Source organism: Corythoichthys intestinalis, chromosome 13 (genome assembly GCF_030265065.1).
Source record: "Corythoichthys intestinalis isolate RoL2023-P3 chromosome 13, ASM3026506v1, whole genome shotgun sequence".
Classification (NCBI taxonomy): Eukaryota; Metazoa; Chordata; class Actinopteri; order Syngnathiformes; family Syngnathidae; genus Corythoichthys; species Corythoichthys intestinalis.
This window is the reverse complement of record NC_080407.1, coordinates 56254656-56277585: the sequence shown is the minus strand read 5'-3', so window position 1 is coordinate 56277585 and position 22930 is coordinate 56254656. Positions and strand designations below refer to the sequence as shown.

The window sequence follows — 22930 nt, the reverse complement described above, 5'->3', positions numbered from 1 at the left end:
GCCAGCCAATTATTCCTAACCACGGCTTGAAATAAGCAAATCTTATCGAGCCGTAGCGACGGCGAACCTCGACCATCCTCCGTCCAACCCGAACAATGACAGCCTAGCCAAGTGTGGGACGTAAGCGTTCAGGAATTAATTAAAGTGCGAAAACTAACGACCTCCATCTGCTAATCTGCAAACTGTCAACTTGGACTCCCTGAGGTACAGATCCCAAAATAAATGGGAAATAAAAGATGAATTTGTTTTGTTTTTAAAATTGTAAACGAGTTTATTTTACAGCCTGATGATCTTATTTACAAACGCTCAGAGGCGTCGGCTCGCGTCGTGTGGGCTTTTGAATTTTTCCAATAACCGCTGCCGGTGATAAGATGATGCATGCAACTGAGCTTTAATTACAGTGTGATATTGACGGTCATTAAGACCTGGCTGCATTTGCAATAATAAATATTCGACTGAATCCGAGGAAGGTTGATTAGTACAGCACCATTCATACGCACAACAAATCCACATTTCTTAAAACAGGCACAGATTAAACGATTAGAAGATTTATTGAGAAGGGACAATCATCACAAATGAGAAAACTGATAATTGTGCAAGCAAGAATTGTATCCATACTAGGGGTGTGACAATATATCGAAAAAGTGATATATTGTGAAAACTTTGTAGCCCAAAAGTATCATTTGTCGTATTTACTGTTTAACAGTTTGTATTACTTTAGCACAATATCAAATAAATAGCAGCTATACCATAGATTAATGAAAGCAAGCAGGATATAGGGCATAAGTGATACATGACACCTTCTAATCACAGAAGCCCAATGTGTGTGTCATGCAATTGACTGAGCAAGATTGACGCTGACAAGCCCACGTCTGCACCACCAACTCTCGCAATCGGTGCTCCCGGACAGTCCAGAGCAAATGGCGGGACGCCCAACTCAACTAGAAGACTCCAAGAGCCCCTTTGACACTGAGGTGGCAAAATCCACAACCCTTGTTGCCCTGACAACAGTAACTCCCGAATCTTCCTGTCCAATCCACAAACAGACAATTATCCTAAATAACGGCCAAACACACCCTTTTTCTGCCCACAGCCCGCCCCGCGAAAGCCTTCAAAAAGACAGTGTTTAACTAATTGTTGTCATTTTTCTCGGGAACCTTTTGTTGACTTTTGATATGGTCACCTTGAATCCTCACCTGCGTCCCTCTGTGCTGTTTGACTGCTGTTGACTCAGAATAAATTGTCAACTCATGTTTTGAAGCCTTTTTCCAGCTTTCAAAATGGAGTCAGTATAAGGGGTAAATACTAAGGTTAACGCGCCGAGTTTGGCCTTTTGGCCGGGTTGTCTGATCTCGCCGGCCCGGGTCGTTGGAGCCGCGCCAGCGCAGGTCCGGCTGGCATGATTCCGGCAATCTGGCTAAAAGCTCGTATTCCTTCAACCTCCAATTCATTTTGACTGGATTGGACGTCTGTCAATGGCACTAAAACCAGAGCCATTCTTATAGGCATTTACCGGTTACTTCTTATTGATTTGGAGTCACTTCCTATTCATTTGGGGACATTCTCGAGTCACTTCCTTTTCAGTAACACAAAATCAACAGGACGTGACCTGTAAAGGCGCTATAATTAAGGGCGGACTGGCATAAGTGGATACCGGGGAATTCCCCGGTGGGCCGATGGGCCAGTGTCAGGAGAAATAAGTTGGGTTGTAAAACAGCAGACGTTCGTGTTCACGTGGTCAAATGAGCGGACCTGAAATTTAGCGCACCTGCTTAATCCAAACATTAAGGTAAGTTCATTCTGACCGAGCGTCAAGGCAGTTGACATCCGTGTGCTTGCGTTATCATGCCACCCCTCCCTGATAAATAGTTACCCAGTTGCAAGACGATCGGTTTACGAAACGAAGTATGACGTCAAATGTACACTCCACAGGAAGAAGAATCTTATGTCCGAAGATAACAGAAATGGACATAAGAGGGCGGGATTTAAATTGGAGAGAAGAGCAAGTGCATGGAACATAAACCCCCCCCCAAAAAAATAGACTGACATGCATTATTTAATAAATGTCTAGATCTAGAGCAGCGGCATCCAAACTATGGCCCGCGGGCCAACTGCAGCCCGTTGCCCAGTTTTTATTGGTCCGCACCAAATTATGAAAGTATCATTAGGCCTACATTATGTTGCACTTTTCAGTTTTAACACTAGATGGAGCAAGTTTCTTAACCTTAATGTAAGAACTTTAGAAGTTCAGTATTTTTTTTTTTTACATTTATAAGCGTGTATAAAAAAATGAATCCGATGTCATTCTTGATTGATTTTGTTTTCTTTCTTCTGCCAAGTTACAGTGGTGTAACTATATGACAGCGATAGACCTCCGATCCCAATTTGACCGGGGGGGTTGGCAGCGATCGTATGATTCTGACTGCCCTAGCAGATTAGACTGAAAATGTAAGAAATAGATGGTGAAATGTGATTGGACTAAACATGCCACGTCCGGAGAGAAACGCTTCTAAAGAGAATAGCCTGTTGGGAATGTCGGCAAGTGATTAGGCAACACTGCTTGTTTGTTTGGCCTGAATGATGAAAGACACAGACGAGAAGGCAGCCCCTTCTGCTGACGGCTTCATAAATAAACAGATATGGATCCAGCACAATGGGAGAACGGCGAGGAAGTAGGAGCAAACCCTCGAGTGCAGCTTGTGTTGTGGTGAAGGTGTTAGTGGTGCCGTCCCCTCCATCTCTGCATTACTGCTTCTTCTTTTAGAAATCTTTGAACTCATTCGCACTCGGAATGTAACAGAAGCGGTGACAGAAGATTTGCGGTCTGATTTGGAAAATAGATGTGGCAGCTACGGGTTATTAATACTTCAAAATGGGGCATCGTAACTATTGATACACAAGTATCCCAACATATGACCAGTAGGTTGAGTCTTCTAGGGTTTTGTGATTTAAGGGTCTGGATTGAGCACTGACTGTCAATGACGGCTATACCTGTCAATTATGGTTTTCAGCTGGGAGCGTTGAGCGATTTTAAAAAAATGTATTTTTATTTATTTTTTTAAACCACACCCATTCACCAGAAGATTTCATGGATATCGGTGGAAGGACCAAGTCTGTTCTTTCAATCGGTCAACTCGGCATACAGGTAGACCCCGGGTTGCGACATACCTGACTCACGTGATTTCGACTTTACGACACCGGATTCTTGTCTACCATTTTGTCTCCAGTTTTGTATTATTTTTTTTAACATAATGTTGGCTTTTGTTTTGGAATGCATGCCTTTATTTTGGCACAGGAAGTGTAGAGCAGGTAGTACTTAGAACGTATTTGCGCACATGAAGAAGAGCGCATTTGCTCCCACCCACTGGAGGAACTGACCTTTTAGCCGACAACCCGGCCAAAAAGCCAAACTCCATGCGTTCACCTTAGTCTTAACCCCTTGTACTGACTCCATTTTGAAAACTGGAAAAGGGCTTCTAGGCACAAGTTGACAATTTATTCAGGTTGACAGCGATCATACAGCCCAGAGGGACCCAGGCGAGGATTCAGGGTCACCATATCACAAGCCAACAAAAGGTTCCCATGGAAAAAAATGACACCGATTAGTTCAACATTGTCTTTTTGAAGGCTCTCGCAGGGAGGGCTGTGGGCAGAAGGAGGGCGTGTTTGGGCGTTGTTTAGGATTATTGTCTGTTTGTGGATTGGACAGGAGGATTGGGGAGTTACTGTTGTCAGGGCAACGAGGGTTGTGGATTTTGCCACCTCAGCATCAAAGGGGCTCTTGCTCTTTATCAGTTGGATATCGGGCGTTCTCCAGTTTTCCTTGTGTTGGGACAGGGCGTCCCACCATTTGTTCTGGACTGTCCGGGACAACGTGGGCATGACGTGCAGGTTGGGCTTCCGTGATAAGAAAGCGTCATGTATCTCTTATGCCCTATATTCTGCTTGTTTTCCTTAAACTATGGTATAAGTGCTATTTATTTTATATTGTGTTAAAGTAATACAAATAGTCAAACAGTAAATCGAGAAACGATACTATTCCCTGAATGATTATATTAAGTGTGTTAGAATAATGCAAACAGACGGTGGCTACAAGAAAAGGAAAAATCTCCTTCACCACGAAGTCGCGCTGCCAAGTGAGAGAGAAAGAGGGTAAAGATTATGGCTGCAAGCCTGCGCGGACATTTTTTGCTTGTCCACATAGGCGTCACCTTTATATCACACATTTTGTACAGTTTATTGTGCGTTTTCAATTGTGGTCGAATTCTTTGGGCGACTTTATGTGATTGTTTTTGATAATGTGCGGATGCTAACTGATACATGCTAATCGTTTGTATGGCTTGTTATTGCTGTATGAGCAGTTATAAACGCAAATTCAAATTGCTGTTATTGAGATGAAACTGATAGAATTTCCTTTTTATTTCAGCAAGTGTTGATGTCATGAGCAGCTGAATAAAGTCAGCAAACCACAAGGACGTCTGACATCGTCATTTTGGAGTTTAGCTAGCTGTCTAGTTAGGATTTAGCTCCAATGTCTTGGCGAGGACAGTACTATCACGTATAACACATGTTTTGTGATGGTTATTTTGAGATTTAGGGGGTACTTGAAGAGTTAATTGTGACTTGCGCAAAAATTCGGGTTACGTCGCCAGTGTAGGAATGTAACTCGTTCGTAACCCGGAGACTAATTCTATGTATTTTAGGTCATGGGAAGTAAACTGCACAATTTCATTTAATACATCAATCTTCATTTAACTTATGGCGGGGTGAGCTGCAAAATAACCCTCGCAATGTATGGAGGATTACTGCACCTAGTTTTGCAGGATTTTTAGATTGCGCCTGCGTATTTGATGCTTAGAGACCAAGTCGCCACCAAACCACTTTACCTTTTCTGAGAATGTGTGTGCAAATGCTGCATGAGCAAATACCAACACGCCGATGCAATCAGTCAGGGCCCCGTGATCCATCGTGCACTAACGATTGGTCTTCAGGCCAGCGCGGCGCCCTCTGGGCCAGCTCTGCCACTGTGCATATCATCAATGCCCATTCATCACGGCACGTCTCGCTCCATCACTGCAGCCTCCCAATAACCTGTGCTCACGTGACACCAGCCCACACCAGCCTACACTGCTCATCAAATTTTTGGAATGTTGTCTTTTAGATTTTTTTTTTTAGGATTCATTAGTCGCTAGTCAAGCAGCAGGATGTTGGGGGGCCATAATGCAGCGTCCCGGGGGTTGTCGGTCGGTTTGCCTAATTGCGCCGTTGTCTGCTGCATTCTGCTACGCAGCGGATCCTCGGGGTGCCTGCGCTTGTTCCAGTTTACAGAGCGGCACGTTTACCCACGTTGCTCCATGTTTACCGAGCTCTTTTTGGGCTACTAAGTCTGGAGGAGTTCCAATATTCATTCTGATTTCAATGCTTGGTTTGAGCAGCTCCAGGGGAGCCGTCGGTCAATGAAGGGGATCAATTGTATTGATTTCCAAACAGGTACTTGGGATGCATTCTTTCCAGAGAACAATATGCCACCGTGTACTGAGAGTCAAAGGGCCATGTGCATTTGGCTAAAGATAAGGAAGGGGAAAATGGAGAGGGTTTAGGGTTAGCGACAACCAAAAGTGGTATTTGGTATGTGGCATAATGGATTTTGCCATGTGGCATTTTTTTTGCCATGTGGGAAAATGGATTTTGCCATGTATTTTTCTATGTGGCGTTTTTTTTTTTTTTTTTGCCACATGCCAAAATCCATTTTGCCACATGGCAAAAAAGCCACATGGCAAAATCCATTTTGTAACAGGGCAAAATCAATTTTGCCACATGACAAGAAAAATGTCACATGGAAAAAAAACTCCAAAAATGCCACAGGGCAAAAAAATGCTACATAGCAAAATCCATTTTGCCACATGACAAAAAAATGTCACATGGCAAAAAAAAAAAAAAAAACCCCAAAAATGCCACAGGGCAGAAAAAATGCTACATGGCAAAATCAATTTGGCCACATGGCAAAATCCATTTTGCCACATACTTCTGGTTGTTTTTGCCATTTGTGGCATTAAAAAAAAAAAAAAAATTGCCATGTAGCATTTTTTTTGCCATGTGGTATTTCTTTTTGCCACATGGCAAAAAAATGCCACATTTGGATTTGGAACATGGATTTTGCCGTGTGGCAGAAAAATGCTACATGGTTGGAAAAAAAAGCCACATGCAAAATCCATTTTCCCACATTGCAAAAAAATGCCACATGGCAAAAAAAAGCTACATGGCAAAATCCATTTTGCCACATAGCAAAAACAAAAAGCCACATGACAAAAAAATGCCACACGGCAAAAAAAAATTTGCCACATGGCAAAATCAATTTTGTCACACAGCAAATACTACTTTTCGTTCTCGGCCCTGCTGAAAAAATGAGTCCTTTAATAATTGAAACGTATTGCAGTTGAATACGCTTTTCTCATTGCATGTAGTTGTCCTTTGAATCAAGTGAACTAAAGTAGGTGATGCGAGGACACAATGGCAACTATGGAGATGATGCCATCCTCATTACAAGCCAGTATGGCATGGACATTGTTAATAAAGCTACCATTATGACAGGCTGCTAGCATGTGAAATGTTTTGACGCCATCTTTCCATTGTCGTATTCTCGCCAGTGCTCAACAATAGTGTCCAACACAAGACAATTCCTCAAACTGGGGAATTGACCTAGAAAAATGTTGATGTAACTGTCCTTGCAGCTTGGTGCCGACCGTGTGATTTTTACATCTGGGAGGGAACCGAGGTAATATGGAAATTTGGAGGATAAAACAGCTGGTGACCTGTCATGAGCAAAGATGACGACAACAAGAGAGTAGAAGGAGAAGAATGCAAGATTTCACCCTTCTTGTTCTGGAAGTGACCGTTGTTTGTTTATCAAGGCGTTCTGTAATGGATGGAGCTACCTTTTGCTGCATTTCTATTGCCTTTTACTAATCTCTCTGTCCAGCTGGCTTTGATCTGGAAAAAACACAAAAAGAAATATACAATTATAATTTTGTTAAATATACTTCTTTTATGCAGTTGTTATCGACAATCTAAACGACCTCAGGCTATTCCCCCCCCCCCCCCCCCCCCCCAAACAATAGTGAGCGGTAGTGTATCCAATGCAAAACTGGTGGTTTTTTCCCCCAGTCTCTCGCAATAGCATTGATGACGAGTATCACTTGACAATCAGGAAGACTGCTTCGGCTGTGTTATTATAAATGACTTTTTGTGATGCAGTACTCCAAACTCAAGTCTTGATTTTCATACCGTTTTCCATTTGTTGGTGTTATTGTCCATGTCATCAAAGAAGTACCATTGACCCTGTTGTGTGTTACCGCTCATTCTTTTACAGATATCCGCGACCGCAGGAAGAAGCCAGTGATGCTGTTCATTCACGGAGGCTCGTACATGGAAGGCACCGGAAACATGTTCGACGCCAGCGTCCTGGCGGCTTACGGCAACGTCATCGTGGTGACCATGAATTATCGTCTGGGTGTCCTGGGTGAGTCGCAGCGTGGTGGAGCTTTTCACTGACAGAGCTGACAACAGCATAAGCTGCATGTAGACTTTTTGCTGGGGACAGGACATTAACAAGACCAAACAGATTGGGTGAACGGCGGTCAGGGCTACATTTCTAACCAATAAGAACCTAATTAATTGATAGGCTAAATGATTAATGCAAAATAAATCTGTATTGACTTGTACTAACTTTCAAACTGCAAATTGTACTGTATCATTTGTCTTAAATCTAGTCAAATAACTTTTTTCATTTTGAGTTTTAAAGGCTAGTAAACAGATAAATGCATCAGATTCTACCACTTACTTTGAGTATAGTGATGCAACGATTAATCGATTAACTCGAGTAATCGATTAGAAAAAAAATATTCGAATTAAATTTTGCTGCTTCGAGGATTCGTTTAATTAAAGAGGCATAGCAATGGTTTATTTTAAAAGTGTTTGCAATTACCGGTAGTTTTATTGATTTGGGTGGATACATTTCACATGGGGTGAATCCCGCTGCTCCCTGTTTAGCCCAACATAAGTTTTTGTTTGCGCTAATGTGTTTTTTAACGCATTTGCAATTTAGTTTCTAGGTATATTTAGCTGTTTTTTGTGGGAATATGTGTCTGAACCATTTGTTAAAAGCATTCTAAAAAAAAAAAAATGTTATAGTATTTAAGCTAGCGGACTTTTGCTATGTTAACCAATTGTTCTTTTGTTGTACATAGATCCCCATTTATTAATTTTTCTATACTGTTTGAGGCTGACCTCAGGTATTTTAATTTTTCATGTTCCTTATCCGATTACTCGATTATTCGAATGACTAGTTCATCGATTAATCGACGACTAAAATAATCGATAGCTGCAGGCCTAGTATATATTACCATTTGTTCTTAATAGGCCCATACATCTAAAAGTCGGCCATTTTTCACCTAAATCAAGAAAAAAATGGTGGTCAAGTCATCAGCCAAACCAACGTGCGTTTGAGGAAAAATAACGGCTTTCTACGGTTTCTAAGTTTTACAGTTTAGCAAGTTCACACAGTTTAATGTTATGCTAACTCAAATGCTAGTCGGACTTTCAGGAGCAAAATTAGTGGTGTGTTTCCCACCTACACAACATTGGCATCTTTTTAAATTACTTACAGTGGCTGCTGCTGGTCGGAAAAAAAAACTTCGAATATCCCTCCTCTTCAATGGAGGCAGCATGTTGTCGACATGTATTTCTGTCGGGGCTGCGCGAGTGTAAGCGTATGTGTGTGTCGGGGGTGGGTCAAGTCATCAGCCAATAGAACGTGCGTTTGAGGAGGGGCTGGGGGTGGACTGGCACATTCAGCAAGTGAAAAAGGTAAATATAAGTCTGAACATAATGAAAATAATTCATTTGATAACTGTAGGGTCAGTTCGTTACAACATATGGAAAGACAATCAAAATGACCTATATATATCATGCAAATAAGGTTGCTTAAAAGTTGCTTGGGACAATTTGAACATTCTGTAAAGTTAGTAGTGTTTTGTCCCTATCGTCCCTATGCAAACCTACACCCTTGACTACAATACAGCTCCGCACATCATTGTACTATTGTTTGACCCAAACACGCCCCTTTAACGGCTGCAAACCAGGCCCCCTAGAGGCCTGGGCCCGGGTGCCACCGCACCCCCTCTAAGCTCCGCCCCTGCTTCATCATAGCTTCCGGTGTAAGCTAATTTCCGTACGTGACGTAATGGTAAATTGAAACAATAATGTGTATCTCCTAATGGCGGCTGAGTGGTTAAATGCATAACTGGCCACCCAACACTTGACCTCATGCTGCTCGGCCGCCGCGGCGACAGGCGTCTTGAAATCTCTTGTGCAAAGTGGGACAACGCATCCATTCACACATGATCAATGACTGCGAGAGCGCAGGGCATCAAAGCGCACACATACACGCGCACGCACAAAGATGAGAGACGCGATGGCAGGAGAGAGATGAGAGGGAGGCCAGAGAGCAGGAGGAGGGAGGTGGATTTGCCTGCGATGCTAAAAATAAAACCCGCAGAGCAGAGCCGCTTCGGTGTGCAGCAGAGCTCGTGTTGTTGCTCACTCTTGAAGATGTGTTTTTATTACACATCCTCACTGCATATATGGCATCCTCCTGTTCCCAGGATATGGAGCGCTCTACAACACCTACAGAAATTGTAACACTATCTGTATTCCCAACGCTCTCTTGTCTTTATCTAGTAGCCCTCATCTTTAGGAGCGTTCAATTATAAATCCAATCGCGCACAGCTACTTGATAAATCCAGTGATTTTCAAAAATGTCGATGAGGAAATGCATATTTGGATGAAGGGTGCTATCTTTTCACACTTCCGAAGGATGATACGCTTCGTCAGAAATGGCCGGACTTTATTTTTGGAAACGACCCAAACAGATCTGCTATGTTTGAGCAAGGCATTTTACAGAGGGCTGCTTTCGAAACGAAAGCTCATTTGCTAAGCAGATTGTCGCTTAAAGATAACGCTATCCCAACTCTCAAGAGCGCTCCGACAGAAAGTGCGCCGCTAAATTGTACGCATGATTTGCCTCACTTTGAAAGCATAAAAATACCATCAGTGTACACTGGCTAGTTTACACTGTAGAGGAGAGAGGTTTAACATTCAAACGCGTATTGCCAGGGGTGGAACTTAAGTGGGTGCTGGGAGAGCGACTGGACCCGGGCCTCTCAGGGGCCGTAAAGTGGGCGTGGTCGGGCGAGGGAAGGCTCAAACAGAAAGGTACGATGATGCGCGGAGCTGTAATATACTGTATAAGTGATAAAACATCGCTGCCATCCACTTGGCTGATTGCCTGAAGGGCCCATAAAAAAATTCCCCTTACACCAACACACACACACACACACACCGGACAATCGTCTTGACTGCCACAGTAATTCCACTCGGGGGTCTTGTTTATGCTCATCGGACCAGGGCCCTGTTCACATTTGTTCCACCACTGTGTCCTGCAACAGTCTCTGTACCAGCACCTGCTTAATCAAAGAGGTGACTGCTGTTGCTTTGTAAGGAAGTAGTAAAGGAATGGTTTAATACGCGATATGGGGTAGGATCAGGGGTCGCGTTAACCGAATATTTTCCGTCGTTGACCGGTTTTTTAAAACGGTGACAGAAAAAAAATGAAGTCCGTCTGTCATTTTGACAGGTTGCAATTCACACCCCAGACCACAGGGTGGCGAGTGAGCATATTAATTAGCTATTGTCTCTCTTGATGCATGACGTCGTTGGCCTTACTCGGAAAAATGTCAAGGCAGCTGAGTGTTTGCCTGGCGCGGTCAGACTGTTTTCCCTGTATTTTTCAAACACTGAGAGAAAAGTCTGGGACCCAGCCCATTAACGGCCTCTCGAGTAGGTACAAAATCAATCGACAAATCCGATTTGTTTATTTGCGTGACGTGTTCTTCACGAGCAACGTCACTCTTGCGCACCGAAAGTCGTCTCCACCACAACAAGGATGGCGAACGGGAGAGCCGAGAATATGTTCCAATCTGCGGTAAATTCAGTTTTAAATGAGCTAAAACACATCGACACGAGTCATTGACAAAAGTCTGTCTCGCGCTAGCCATGTTGAATAAACTCCGCTTTCCTCGTATGTTTACTTCCGCGCACAAGTCCCTCGTCCTGCCCTCGTCGTCACGTTTGCCCGTCGCTGATTGGTGCACTCCGCTGTCTGTTTGCCTCTTTTAAGCTTGTTTGGACAGAATATTAATTAAAAATGAATGAAAACTAAATACTATTGAATATGTCATTATTATCATTTTAAAAATGTAAGTGACGGGTAAAAATAGATTATGACCGGATTTTTATGACACTCAGTCAAAATGACAGACAACGAAAAAGTCTAGCGCAACCTCTGGGTAGGATTAAATACGTTTTCTTCTTCTCACTTCCTTGGGGCCAAAAAACGAAGCCCAGTGCTTGCCCTAGTGAGTCCTTTCCCTACTACAAAATGCATTTGTGCTTGCGCGAGGTATCAAGCAGCAGTGTAAAGGCCGAGGTATGCTTCTGCATCAGACCTGTGGTGTCAAGGACGACCCTATTTACGACCATGCGCCGTAGCCTGACGCGTTCCTATTGATTTTTCCAACCCTAGCGTCACGTCAACGCGTATGACGTGGCAGAAATGCACTGCGATTGGGCAGCTCAGACTGTTGTTTCTGGCTCAGCGCGAAATCACCGCCATTTTCAAACAGCGTTCTGCTACACGAAAAATGGACCAAGACGACGAAGAGCAAGTCTTGTCAAGACATCATAAAGATCAGCGATTGAATAAAAAAATGGAAGAACCACCGAGACGTGTGTGTTCGGAATCGAATGGCCACACGAAGCGGTCGGCCAAAAACTGCCAGCTTTTTATCACTTTGTCGTATTTTTGGTTGTTGCACTTCATCATTTATTGTGTACATATGTTTGCTGTGAGTCTGTGGCTAATGTACGTGTCACACTTCAAGTATATGAAGAATAAAGGGCAGGTTTGGTGTCAAAAGAGTTGTTTTGATGTTCCATTTTCAACAACAGACAGTTCATACACGATACATCATCACTGATTGAGAGTGCCTCGGAGCTTTCATCATAATGTTAACATCAAGGCTTCCAACGCAGTTTAGGAAGTTCTATAGACACCAGAAATCCCCCACTTCCCACTGGCTGGTTGTAGAATACGTCAAACAAATCGGGCCGGTGGGCTTTGCAGACCTCGGACAAAACACTAGACGCAGTGCTCGACGCCAGTTTGAAGCCAGCCGCCACAGCTAGCTGGTTTTCACCCAAGGCTAGAACTCTATACGGCATCAAAAGTTGGACAGACCGCCTCGAAACTGTCTTATGCGTCGCCTGCGCCTCAACATTTGTATGATCAACATTTATTCAATGTTGATGAGCTGAAGATCCACATTCAAGCGTTCCATCTTGCATTGTTTATTTTTTCTCTGTTAAACTAGACAAGAGGAAGTCATCAAGCATGCCCCAAAACCGTACAAACATAACGCCACACCCCTCTAGGGGCTTGGCGGTGAATTACATAGCAACGCGTCACCTGGCCGGAGAACCATTGAATGTCGAATAACGCTGTAGTATCAGGCTTAGAGTAACTGAGTGATATGGCTAGAGTCAATTTCCAAATGCACTGGCAGAACAACTCCAGCACATTGGCTTGATACACAGGCACAAACACACAATGCAACAGGGTCATTGTCTCTATAGCAACACTCGCAGGAATTGCCCTGAAGAGTCATGGATTCAAATACACAGTCTGCTTCCAATTCACAACTTTTGACAATTGCGGTCTGAATTTTTCTCCACTGCCAATTAGCGATCTCCAAAGGCATTCAGTCAACTGCGTGTTTGTGAATTTGTTGCATGTTCAACTCTGTTTACCTGCCCAGCTCTCGTCGGCGTTCCTTCATCTTCGCTCTCGATCGGCCCGCCTCGTTTTGGCCCACTTACGCTGCAGGCAGGCAGGCAGGCAGGCGCTTGTGAAAATGGGAGTTATGGGACCGATTAGGCGGATGCATGTTTCTCGTGTCAAACCGTCGGCGTTGTTGGCAGGGAGCCGCGGGCCGCTAATAGCCGGGGATTGATCATCATTACGCCGAGATGACAGCGCTTTGAGTCATCACGCAACGCTCCCGGGATCGCCGCAAGACGGCAACGTTCTCCCTGTGGGGATGGTGCCACTATTTTAGGAATACTCTCAGAGGACTCTAATCAAATGTAAACAATAAGTACAGCAAATCTGCACAGGGAATCGAGATTTGAATACCAAACTTGTAAGTGAGGAGTGGACAAGCTTCCGTGTACGTGCCGTCACAGCTTTATCATTCCATCAGTGCTGGTTCACAAAACACCTGGTGCCACGTTGTGTGCTACAGAACACACGGAGACATAAGCGTCTTACGATGTACTTTGTGGTGGGGGCTATGAGTGTGGATCTAAGTGGCCTTTGAGCAGATGTGAGTGGCGGAAGGAGCAAACGGGACTTGGCGCCTGATCTGACTACTTGGCACCCCCCTCTCCCTTCCTGCCCTTCGCATCAGGCAAATGAATGAAGTACAACGGCTGCAGGCTCAGGTCGGAATTCTTATTTTGATCACTCGCTCAAACGTAAGGTACATAAATAAAAGTCTACACACCGCTGTTGAAATGGCAGGTCATCGTTCTCTGAATGTTGAAAGAAAACCGGCATGTCCATTCATCTCCCGAGCTCCTATCGCCTACATTTGTTCATGGGCTTTTGACTCGGCAATTCCTAACAAGAAAACATTCCATTTTTGAAGTTTAATTTGCAGTCGAAATTTTGTCTGATTGTCCTCATTGACAGTAGAGAAGGCAAATAATTGGATGGCATTCCTATGAGAGAGGAGACCTGGGTTTCAGTCGATGAGCCGAGATGGACGGAAGACAGTAGTTGGATAGGTGCAGCAAGATTGGAAAAGGACAGCTATAGGAAGAAAACGGGACAGCAATCAACTCTTGCTGATTGCCTCAGATGTCCCTGGGGAGACATCGATCAGTAGTCGAACCGGCACGGAGAGACAAAAGCGCGGAGGAGGCAAGCTGTGAACCCAGACCTTCATTTTTAACCCACATTTGCTGTTCCTTTTCCAACAAAACGATGAGCAGACCACACCACACGTATGCCTGGTTTATGCTTCTGCGTCGGGCCGACGGCATCGACCCTACGCCATCCATATTAGCATTTGAAACTCTGCGTAGAAGTGACGGATTGTGCTGTAGTGCGCCGCCCGGGTCACTGGGGGGGTGTATCCTTATCTTCGTGTGGTTTTCACATAGCACTCCTTGGTTTCTTTAATGTCAGAGACGGAGCAGCCGTTTCTCGAGCTGGAGCACATCGAAATCGAAAAAGAATTGAACTTTTACTCCAAATGTTGAAACGCAGGAGACGCAGAAAAAGTTTGCGGCAGCTATCTGTCCGACCACTGAACCGGTCGAGGCAGAGAACAGGTGAACTCGCCACAGTTGTTCAACCACCGAGCGGCATAGACGCAGAGAGGTGCTTTAGATATTTTCGGATGTCGACGGGCAGATTGAATGATTTAACCGCGAATAAATAGGAATCGCGGAAATGACGTGTTGTGGGGGCCAATCGCAGTCTCTGCCATTTGCGTTGCAACACGTGGTCAGGATGTTTGAGTCAGGCTACGGCTCCAAGCAGGGTGCGCCGTCACCCTGACGCAGAAGCATAACAGCCCCTTAAGAAACCCAGGCTTTCTGCTAGTACTAAGTAGCACCCAATCAATCCCATGTCCCTCCTCCATCCTAACGCCGGGTCCACTTGGAGTTTCCGATCCGGTCTGCGACGTGAGCTCAACCGACCGCAGTCGAGTCACGTCGGTGTGCGGCTGACCCAAACACGACGGAAATCGATGTTCCGGTGCCCCCTCCCTTCAGTCACCTCCGTCTCCCCTTGTCAAGGTCGCTAATGAATTATGAATCAGTCTAATTCACATCCTCTGCCGACTCCTACGTCTTCGCATGTGCGGGGCTTTGAGTGGCTTACGTGCGGAGAGGCGGCGCAGTTCAAGGAAAAAGCCAAGGTTTCTTTTTTGTCATTCCCTCCTACACAATGTAAACACAACTGCAGATCATCTTTGTGCGGATCAGCCCACTTGGTTGACGGTCGGATAAAAACCTCCATCATTCCGTTTGTTTGTATACAAGTGAACAGCGCAGTGGCAAATCATTGGATTTGCAAGTACCAACATGAAAATACAGTCGTTTCCCAGATAGCAGACCCACGTTGAATAAACGTCGAGTTTCCATCAAAATCATCAGTATGGTTGACGTGGAAATTTTCGACAATGTTGAACGACAACATTGCAAATGCCAGTGACGTTGAAACAACGTTGTTCTATGGTGTGTCAGGCGATGGTTGGGTTAACATTGTTTTATAGTTAATGAAATAATGTTGACAAATAGTTGATTTTTGATTGACTGGGAAAAATGATTGAAAAGTCATCGAATTATAGATGAGCGGGAGTTATGGTCATAAAATAGATTTGTTTGAGCGTGAAGTCACTCCAAAAATTGAGATTTTAAGCTTTCCAATGATGTTTCACACATGCATATAGGACAATTTTGAAATTTGGCCAAATTGGGGCTCTCAGAGCGGAACTTCAAGTCACCTGAGTCTTTTCCGCCGTATACTTTTTAATCGTTCATGTATATTTTATTAGTCAGCCTAGCTGTTTCTTCTGTCTGTATAGAAAGCTGGACCTCTAAATATGGGCATTAATATCATCATGGTTGAAAATGAAGGAAAACATAACATTGATTGAGTGTTGTTCCAATATTACTAATATTTGAAATGACATTTTTAAGGATTTCAACATTGGAACAACACGAATCGAGGAAGCGATGACAAATCAAAGTCAGGAGTCAACGTTGATTCAACGATATAAGATTGAACATCATTTCAACGTCTGTCTGCTATCTGGGTTTGGCGGTCCAACTATTCATCACTTATTTTTCTGTCTCAAAATGGAGGATTTTTAAAATAATCTATACATTCGCGTGGCTCTCCTGCCTGATCATTTTAAAAGCTGAACAACAGGTCGTTGGTTTAAACGAGAACAGAGACCAGATTTAAGAGCTTAACTCCAATAATTTTTGCTCGTCTGCCGCCGAACTTCAGCTCTGTACTCAAGTGTAATTAATCTTCTATAGCTCAGCATGAAAGTGGAATCTTTTTTTATATATATAAAAAAAAAACACTTGATGTGCATCGTATTTTATAGTCGGGTAAACTTTTAAGGCTTTACAGCTGCCTTGATTTAAAATCTAAATCTGAACATTGTATATTTTCGTCTTGAGCTCCCTTGCATCTTTTTCTGCAGCTTTATGAATTATTCATCAAGGCCTTTCCACGTCTTTGATGGCAGTCAGAGTATCAGCCTCTCACTACCTTTCAATATTTCACCAAAGTTCTTTTAACTCTGCACATTACTTTCATTTAGACTCATATTTATAACACTTCCTAACCCCTGGTTGTGACTTAAAGAGTACTTGCTTCAAAAGTTTCCCGGTCCGCATCTTGTAATTCGGTTCGTTCTCCATTGATAAAGGTGCTCGGCCACTTCTCCTCTGATTTCTTGTTCTCGCTTTTGGCCTGGGCCGGTCGATCGATTGCACTTGAACTCACGTTTACAGCCTGACAATGTATTTAATATCCCTTACCTTGAAGGCGTCTGATTTACAGCGCGAGCGTTGACGTGGTTTATTCGCCTCAGAGCGTACGCCGGCCAGCCGAACTGAATAGCGGCTTCCTCGTGACAATTAGCGAACGGTCTGTTCCGTTACAGAACAGATGTGCTCGTAGATAAACGTCATACAAGGTGTCAGAAAGGCGCTCACCCTTTGTGCCTTGTAAATTGCTTGCTTCATCGACATTGTATCCACACGATCAGGACTTTAAATTGTCATTGTGCTGGGAGAAGCTTGTCAATCGTTTGTGTGATTTTGCTTCGACATAATTTATTGTCGAGGTCAAGGTTTTCAATATTTAAAATAGAAGAATGTGCCATTTTGTAATGACAAGCTCAATGGAGCGCACCGCAGTGGAAAAAAAACTGCTCAAAACTCATGTGGTTTGTGTCATTCTCAAGCATGAAATAATGGTCCATGGCAGTGTTGTTTTTGGCAGCCATTTTAGTTTTTGTCTTAGTCTTTGGACGAAAATACCGTATTGGCCCGAATATAAGACGGCCCTGACTATAAGACGACTCCTTCTTTTTCAAGACTCAAGTTTGAAAAAAGACTTTTTTTGAACACCAAATTATTTTTTTAACGGAAAATAATTGCAGCACATCAGAAACCAATGATTATAACAATATATTTGAGAGAAAAAGCATGTTATTTTGACTCATTCAAATCTTAATATCTAAACGTTTAAATATGTAAACTAAAGTGCAATCACATTCATAAATGAATTGCTTCTGGTTTTTGAATTGTAAATAAACCAATCTATTGTGATAAAGCAACAAAATTGCAATAACTGCAAGTGAAGTCTAACTGTAGTCTTGAAACTGATCTGAATAAGGAAAAACATTGCAATAAAATAATGCAAACTGGTTAAACTTGATAGTAGCTGAGATCTGTCATGACAGAACATCGCTTCAATGATATCTGGCGCCATCTAGCGTCATGAATGGGTATAAGGTCTAGACCTCAAATATAAGACGACCCCCACTTTTTCAGTCTTATTTTAATGCAAAAAACACAGTCATATATTTGGGCCGATACGGTATAAATATAAGTACATAACAATCCTCATGTGGTTCTTTTGTCTTTGGTGGCATTCTAAAGCATGAAATAATGGTTCTCGGCAGCCATTTTAATTTTTGTCTTGGTCTTTGGACGAAAATGCTTATTAGTCATATTTTAGTTCAAAATGTGTTTGTGTAGTTGTAGTTGACGAAAAAATAGAGGAAATTTGTATGCAATTTTTCGTCGCAATTACTCAAAATGTTTTCGTCTGCAAAATTCAACATTTTTAGGTCCATAGTAAATAAAGGTTTCCAACTTTTTCGGATGAACATAGAGAGACAAGCACATATTGTAGCGTCTACAAGGACAACGCTAAATTGGTGATGTTAATACTCAGTCAGTAGGAAAAGAAGTACATTATTTTATATTAAACCCTTGAAGAAGTTACCGAAAAAAGTAGTCTGAGTGTCCGAGGAGGTGATGCTAATGCTAACACGAATGCTATGCTAACGCATACCATACCATACCATGTGTAAGTGCCTAAATAACATTTGGATAATTATTTGTTAATTGTAAAGAATTGATTTAGTTCTATCAAACAAGTTGTTAATTATTTGGTTAAATGAGACAGAATTGCTATTTGTTTTTTGGATTTTGTGGGTTTGTGACGTCATGTTGTACGATATGAGTGTGGGCAGCGGGGGCTGTTTTTTTGTGTAGTGAGTTGGCGTGACGACAGGAAGGATTAAGGATAGAGCTTATATCATTTTTTGACCTATGTTCTACATGTCTACCTCCTTTTCCTTAGATCTCGGTTGCTCTGTTGTTTGTATTGAATGTCAAGCCTCGGATTAATTTTTGTTGCATTAAAGAACTGTCGTGAGGAGCGACGTGAGAGTGTTTCTTGGCTCGCTGTCTCGCGATGAGGAGGAAGACAAGAGGCTAGCGTCAGATAGAAAGGCTTTTCGTTGTTGATTCTACACCATGCGTTTCCAAACAAGCAAGATAGAGCACAGCCTTGCTTGAAACACATCCTAAACTAGGTGAGGAAGAGACGGAGCACATCTCACATGAGCGACACGGCCGAAAAACTGCTACGATGTGAAGGAATCTGACCCTTTAGCCAGACTGCCAGAATCAGGCCAGCCGAAACGGCGGACCCGCGCTAGCGCAGCTCCAGCGCCCGGGCCGGCCAAACCCCGGCCAAAAGGACAAACTCTGCGCGTTCACCTTTGTCTTACGCCCTTGTACTGATTCCATTTTGAAAGCTGGAAAAAAGCTTTGAAGAACAAGTTGACACTTTATTCAGGTAGACAGCAATCATACAGCACAGAGGGACCCAGGTGAGGATTAAGGGTCACCATATCACAAGTCAACAAAATGTTCCCGAGAAAAAAATGACCATGCTTAGTCAAACAGTCATTCGCGGGGTAGGCCGTGCGCAGGAAGAAGGGTGTGTTTAGGATAATCTATCGGAGTTTGGGCTGTTTAGTTCGTGCGTCACAGTTGTTGAGTCACCGTTACTGGGGCAACTGCAGTGGGAGCTCTTGCCTGCCTCAGCGTCAAAGGGGCTCTTGGATTCTTATCAGGCGTTGTTATTGGGCGTTCTCTGGTGTTCCTTGTGTTGGGACAGGACGTCCCGCCATTTGTTCTGGGCTGTCCGGAAGAACTGACATGGACACGTGGGCTTGTAGATGTCTTGCCTATCACCTGGTTGTCAGTGTCAGTCTTGGTCACTCACCTGCATGACGCACACGTTGGGCTTCTGTGATAAGAAGGCGTCATGTATGCCCTATATTCTGCTTGTCCACCTTAAACTATGGTATCAGTACTATTTATTTTATGTTGGGTGTGTTACAGTAATACAGTCAAACAGTAAATACGAGAAAAGATACTATTCCCTGATTGATTATATTAAATTTGTTAGAATAATACAAACAGTTAGTTTGAGACTAATTAAAAAGTCACGTGTGGGGGGGGTTGCAGAGCGGGTGAAGGGGCCCCTTCAGGGAACTCAGACACAAGGCTTTCACTGGCACTGTCGCACTTGTCGCTGCGACAGTGCAGTAAAGCTGCGTGTGCTAAATCTGTTGGCCCTCTGGGGGCCCCTGCTGGCTGGGGGCCCTAGGCAATTGCCTGGTTTGCCTAATGGGAAGCGACGCCTCTGCGTCAGACGAAACCTGGCATTCGTCTCGTGATTTTTTTCTGGTCTCCCAAGCCACGTTTTTAGCTCGTCATTGTCGACGGAAACAACAGTGTTCTACGATTTGCCTTTTGGCTGCAATTTCCAATTTGTAAGAAATATTTGCACGCCCTTAACTTTGTGGCTAAGCAGGTACTTCTTCAACCAAGCATTATAGACACATTTTTATCACACCAAGCCTACTGAAGTGTGTGTAACCACATTCATTTCCACATATCTTCAAAAAAAATGACAAAATAAAACAAATTTTCTTTCCTAAGACACCCTTTAAAGAGGCAAAAGCGTATTTTCATGACACGGGAGGTCCAGCCTTTTTATCCCTTGTATCTTTGTGTCAGATAAACAGTGTTCCTCTGTCAGTCTCACAAAACACCCACTATCCTCTTTGCGCGCTCTCGCTCCTTGGCTGCTTTTCCCCCTGCCATTTTGAAGACTATTTACGCTACGCTTTCATCTCGTGCAGTATACATTGTCACTTTTGTCCGCGCGCCTTGTCAGATTAGGAGGAATTTGCTCCGCGAGTGATTAGCTCAAATGGGACTGCTGTTGCTTTGCTTTCTCATGTTTCGTTTGGCTCGTGCCATTGTTCCAGCAAAAATAGGTAACCCCCTCCCTCATTAAAAGGGTTATGTTGCAGACCCGCCACAAAATAAGTGAAATCCTCAATAGAGAACTACTGTTTTCTAACCTCCTGTATGGGCATTGCCAGACATATTTCACTGGGGAACATGCCCCAGTATGGATCTGCAGTTGGAAGTTGAAGAGCATGATCAGAGGTGAATTGACTATCAACAGAGACAGTGACGTGCGGTGAGGTTCATGGTTGGTGAGGCACTGACTCCTTTAGTGTCAGATTTCCAAATATATAAACCAAAAAGGGTAGCTTATTCAATTGGCTACTGGTTATTTCATATCTCATCAGCATTCTTCACAAAACAGGCACACACGGTACATATTATCGATACGTAAAAGTAAGAAAATAACATGCATTTGCTCTACACCCTCAATGTGTTGGCCGTCACCATTCTATAATTAATGCAACATAAATGAGAGTAAAGAGTGGTGTACAAAACCACAGAATTCAATTCTGACCTTTAGTGAAATATTCAGTTGTTTTTAAAACTTTTAATTCTGAAACTTTAATCAATTTATTACAGGTTGCTAAACAAAAAGTGTGAAAAGAAAAATAATATTTTATTTAAGGCCAAAATTTAGTTTTTAAATATTCTATTGTGTTTTTCTTGGTCCAAGCTCTTTTTTAAAAAATTTTTTTTTAATAAGATTGAAATGAAAACTGTTTGTGGTCTTGCGCCTGTCCTTCACCACAAAAATCGGCGTCACTTTGGAAGGGCATAGGTTTTGTCTCAACATTCGTAGGGACGATATAACAGCATAACCTGCATGTAGGTACACTTTTTGCTGGGGACGGGACATTAATTGGACCAAACAGATTGGATGAAGGGGGCAAAGGGCCACATTTCTAATGTATATGAACCTAATTAATTAATTGGCAAAATGATCAATGCAAAATAAATCCTTATCTACTGATAATAACTTTTACGTGCATTGGTTTAGATGATACACTGTTCAATTCAAACCTTTGTTTTCAAAAAATACTAAAGAAACATTTTGAAAACTTCCTGAATAAATGTCTGGTTTTTATTAGCAAACATAAACATAGTGAAAATAATTCACTTAATAATGGCAGGGTCAATTCTATCCTTACAACATACGGAACTATTGAAAGATCTAAATTCTCTATATAACTGAACATTATATCATGCAAAAAAGGTAAGGTTGCTTAAAAGTTGGTGGGGACAATTTTAGCATGCTGAAAAGTTGGTAGTGTTATGTCCCTACCGTCCCTATGCAAACCTACGCCCTTTTAGTAAAAGTCCTCCTTATTTTCCTTTACTTTAAAAAAAAAACAAAAATCTCTCCGCCTCAATGGAGAGGATTGCTTCAATTAGATCGTTCTGTGTTCTATTTGACAAGCCAGAAAACACAGTGGATGTGTCCAAATGTTTAGCTAACCTTTCATCTTTCTCAGCAAAACCATGTAATCGTTCTACATATATGCCACTTTTAGAAGAGCTACACGCTCATCGTTACCACCAAATGTTAACTCCTGTTTAGCTAGGATGCAGGTTGCATTAATGAGGTCTTTCAAACTCTTTTTCTTTACCTTAGCTTTTGAGGATGCTACCGTTGAGCTTCCGCTGTTCGTCAAAGCCAAATCGATCCTTGAGCTTCCAAAAGTTTTTAAAGCAAACAGGCTTTGAATGTGAGTGGTCGAGCTCTCATGTTTGCTGAAGCTTCGTGGTAGTTTTTTAATGTCACAATATCTCGTGTTAGTCCAGACATTGGCACAAGTTGAGAAGAAAAGGCAGGGAAAGCAGCAAAGGCGATTTTTCGAAGGACAGCCACATAGACAGTCTTTTCGGGTGTACCAGTCCGTTTGAAAAGCGCGAGTTATCCTCGGTCCCGTAGTTTGAAGCAAACCTTTTAGCTCCGGACAACACCGGCGTTGTGTTAACCGCGTCCACTTTTAACGGAAAGTCCAGTTTCACGTACGCCCCCTTGCAGTGCGGCAGAGTACTATCTGCCGCAGCCTGTGTCTTTTCACTGCGGTTTTATTTCCCATCAGCAAAACTAAATATGTCGCTAACAAACATTAAACTTTAAGGGTTAAAGACATTAGCCAGACTGAGGAAAATCAGGTCAAATAAAGTATCTGGAAACATTATAATGGTGACATGCAGATGTACGGCAACCAGCACGCTCCAATTCCATGTATCAACCCAGTTTGTTAAGGATTGCGCAATCAGAGGTGAGGCTTTACTCATTGCTGCCGCACCTCTCGTTTCATTTCTTTATTTGAACAGGAAATAGGCAAATTCAGCGATTTTGACTATAAAAAATGTTTGAAATGAGTCATAAATAAAGAGCAATGGA

At 42.9% G+C, this 22930-nt stretch overlaps 1 protein-coding gene across 2 annotated transcripts in view; it reads left to right on the top strand.

Annotated features, from left to right (window-relative positions):
- The window catches only part of nlgn2a (neuroligin 2a), a 74382-nt gene that overhangs the window by 37288 nt on the left and 14164 nt on the right, over positions 1-22930 (top strand). For both annotated transcript variants that reach the window (XM_057854186.1, XM_057854185.1), the window contains one exon: positions 7370-7519. In XM_057854186.1, the coding sequence (XP_057710169.1) occupies positions 7370-7519 (150 nt within the window). The remainder of the gene's footprint in view (positions 1-7369; positions 7520-22930) is intronic.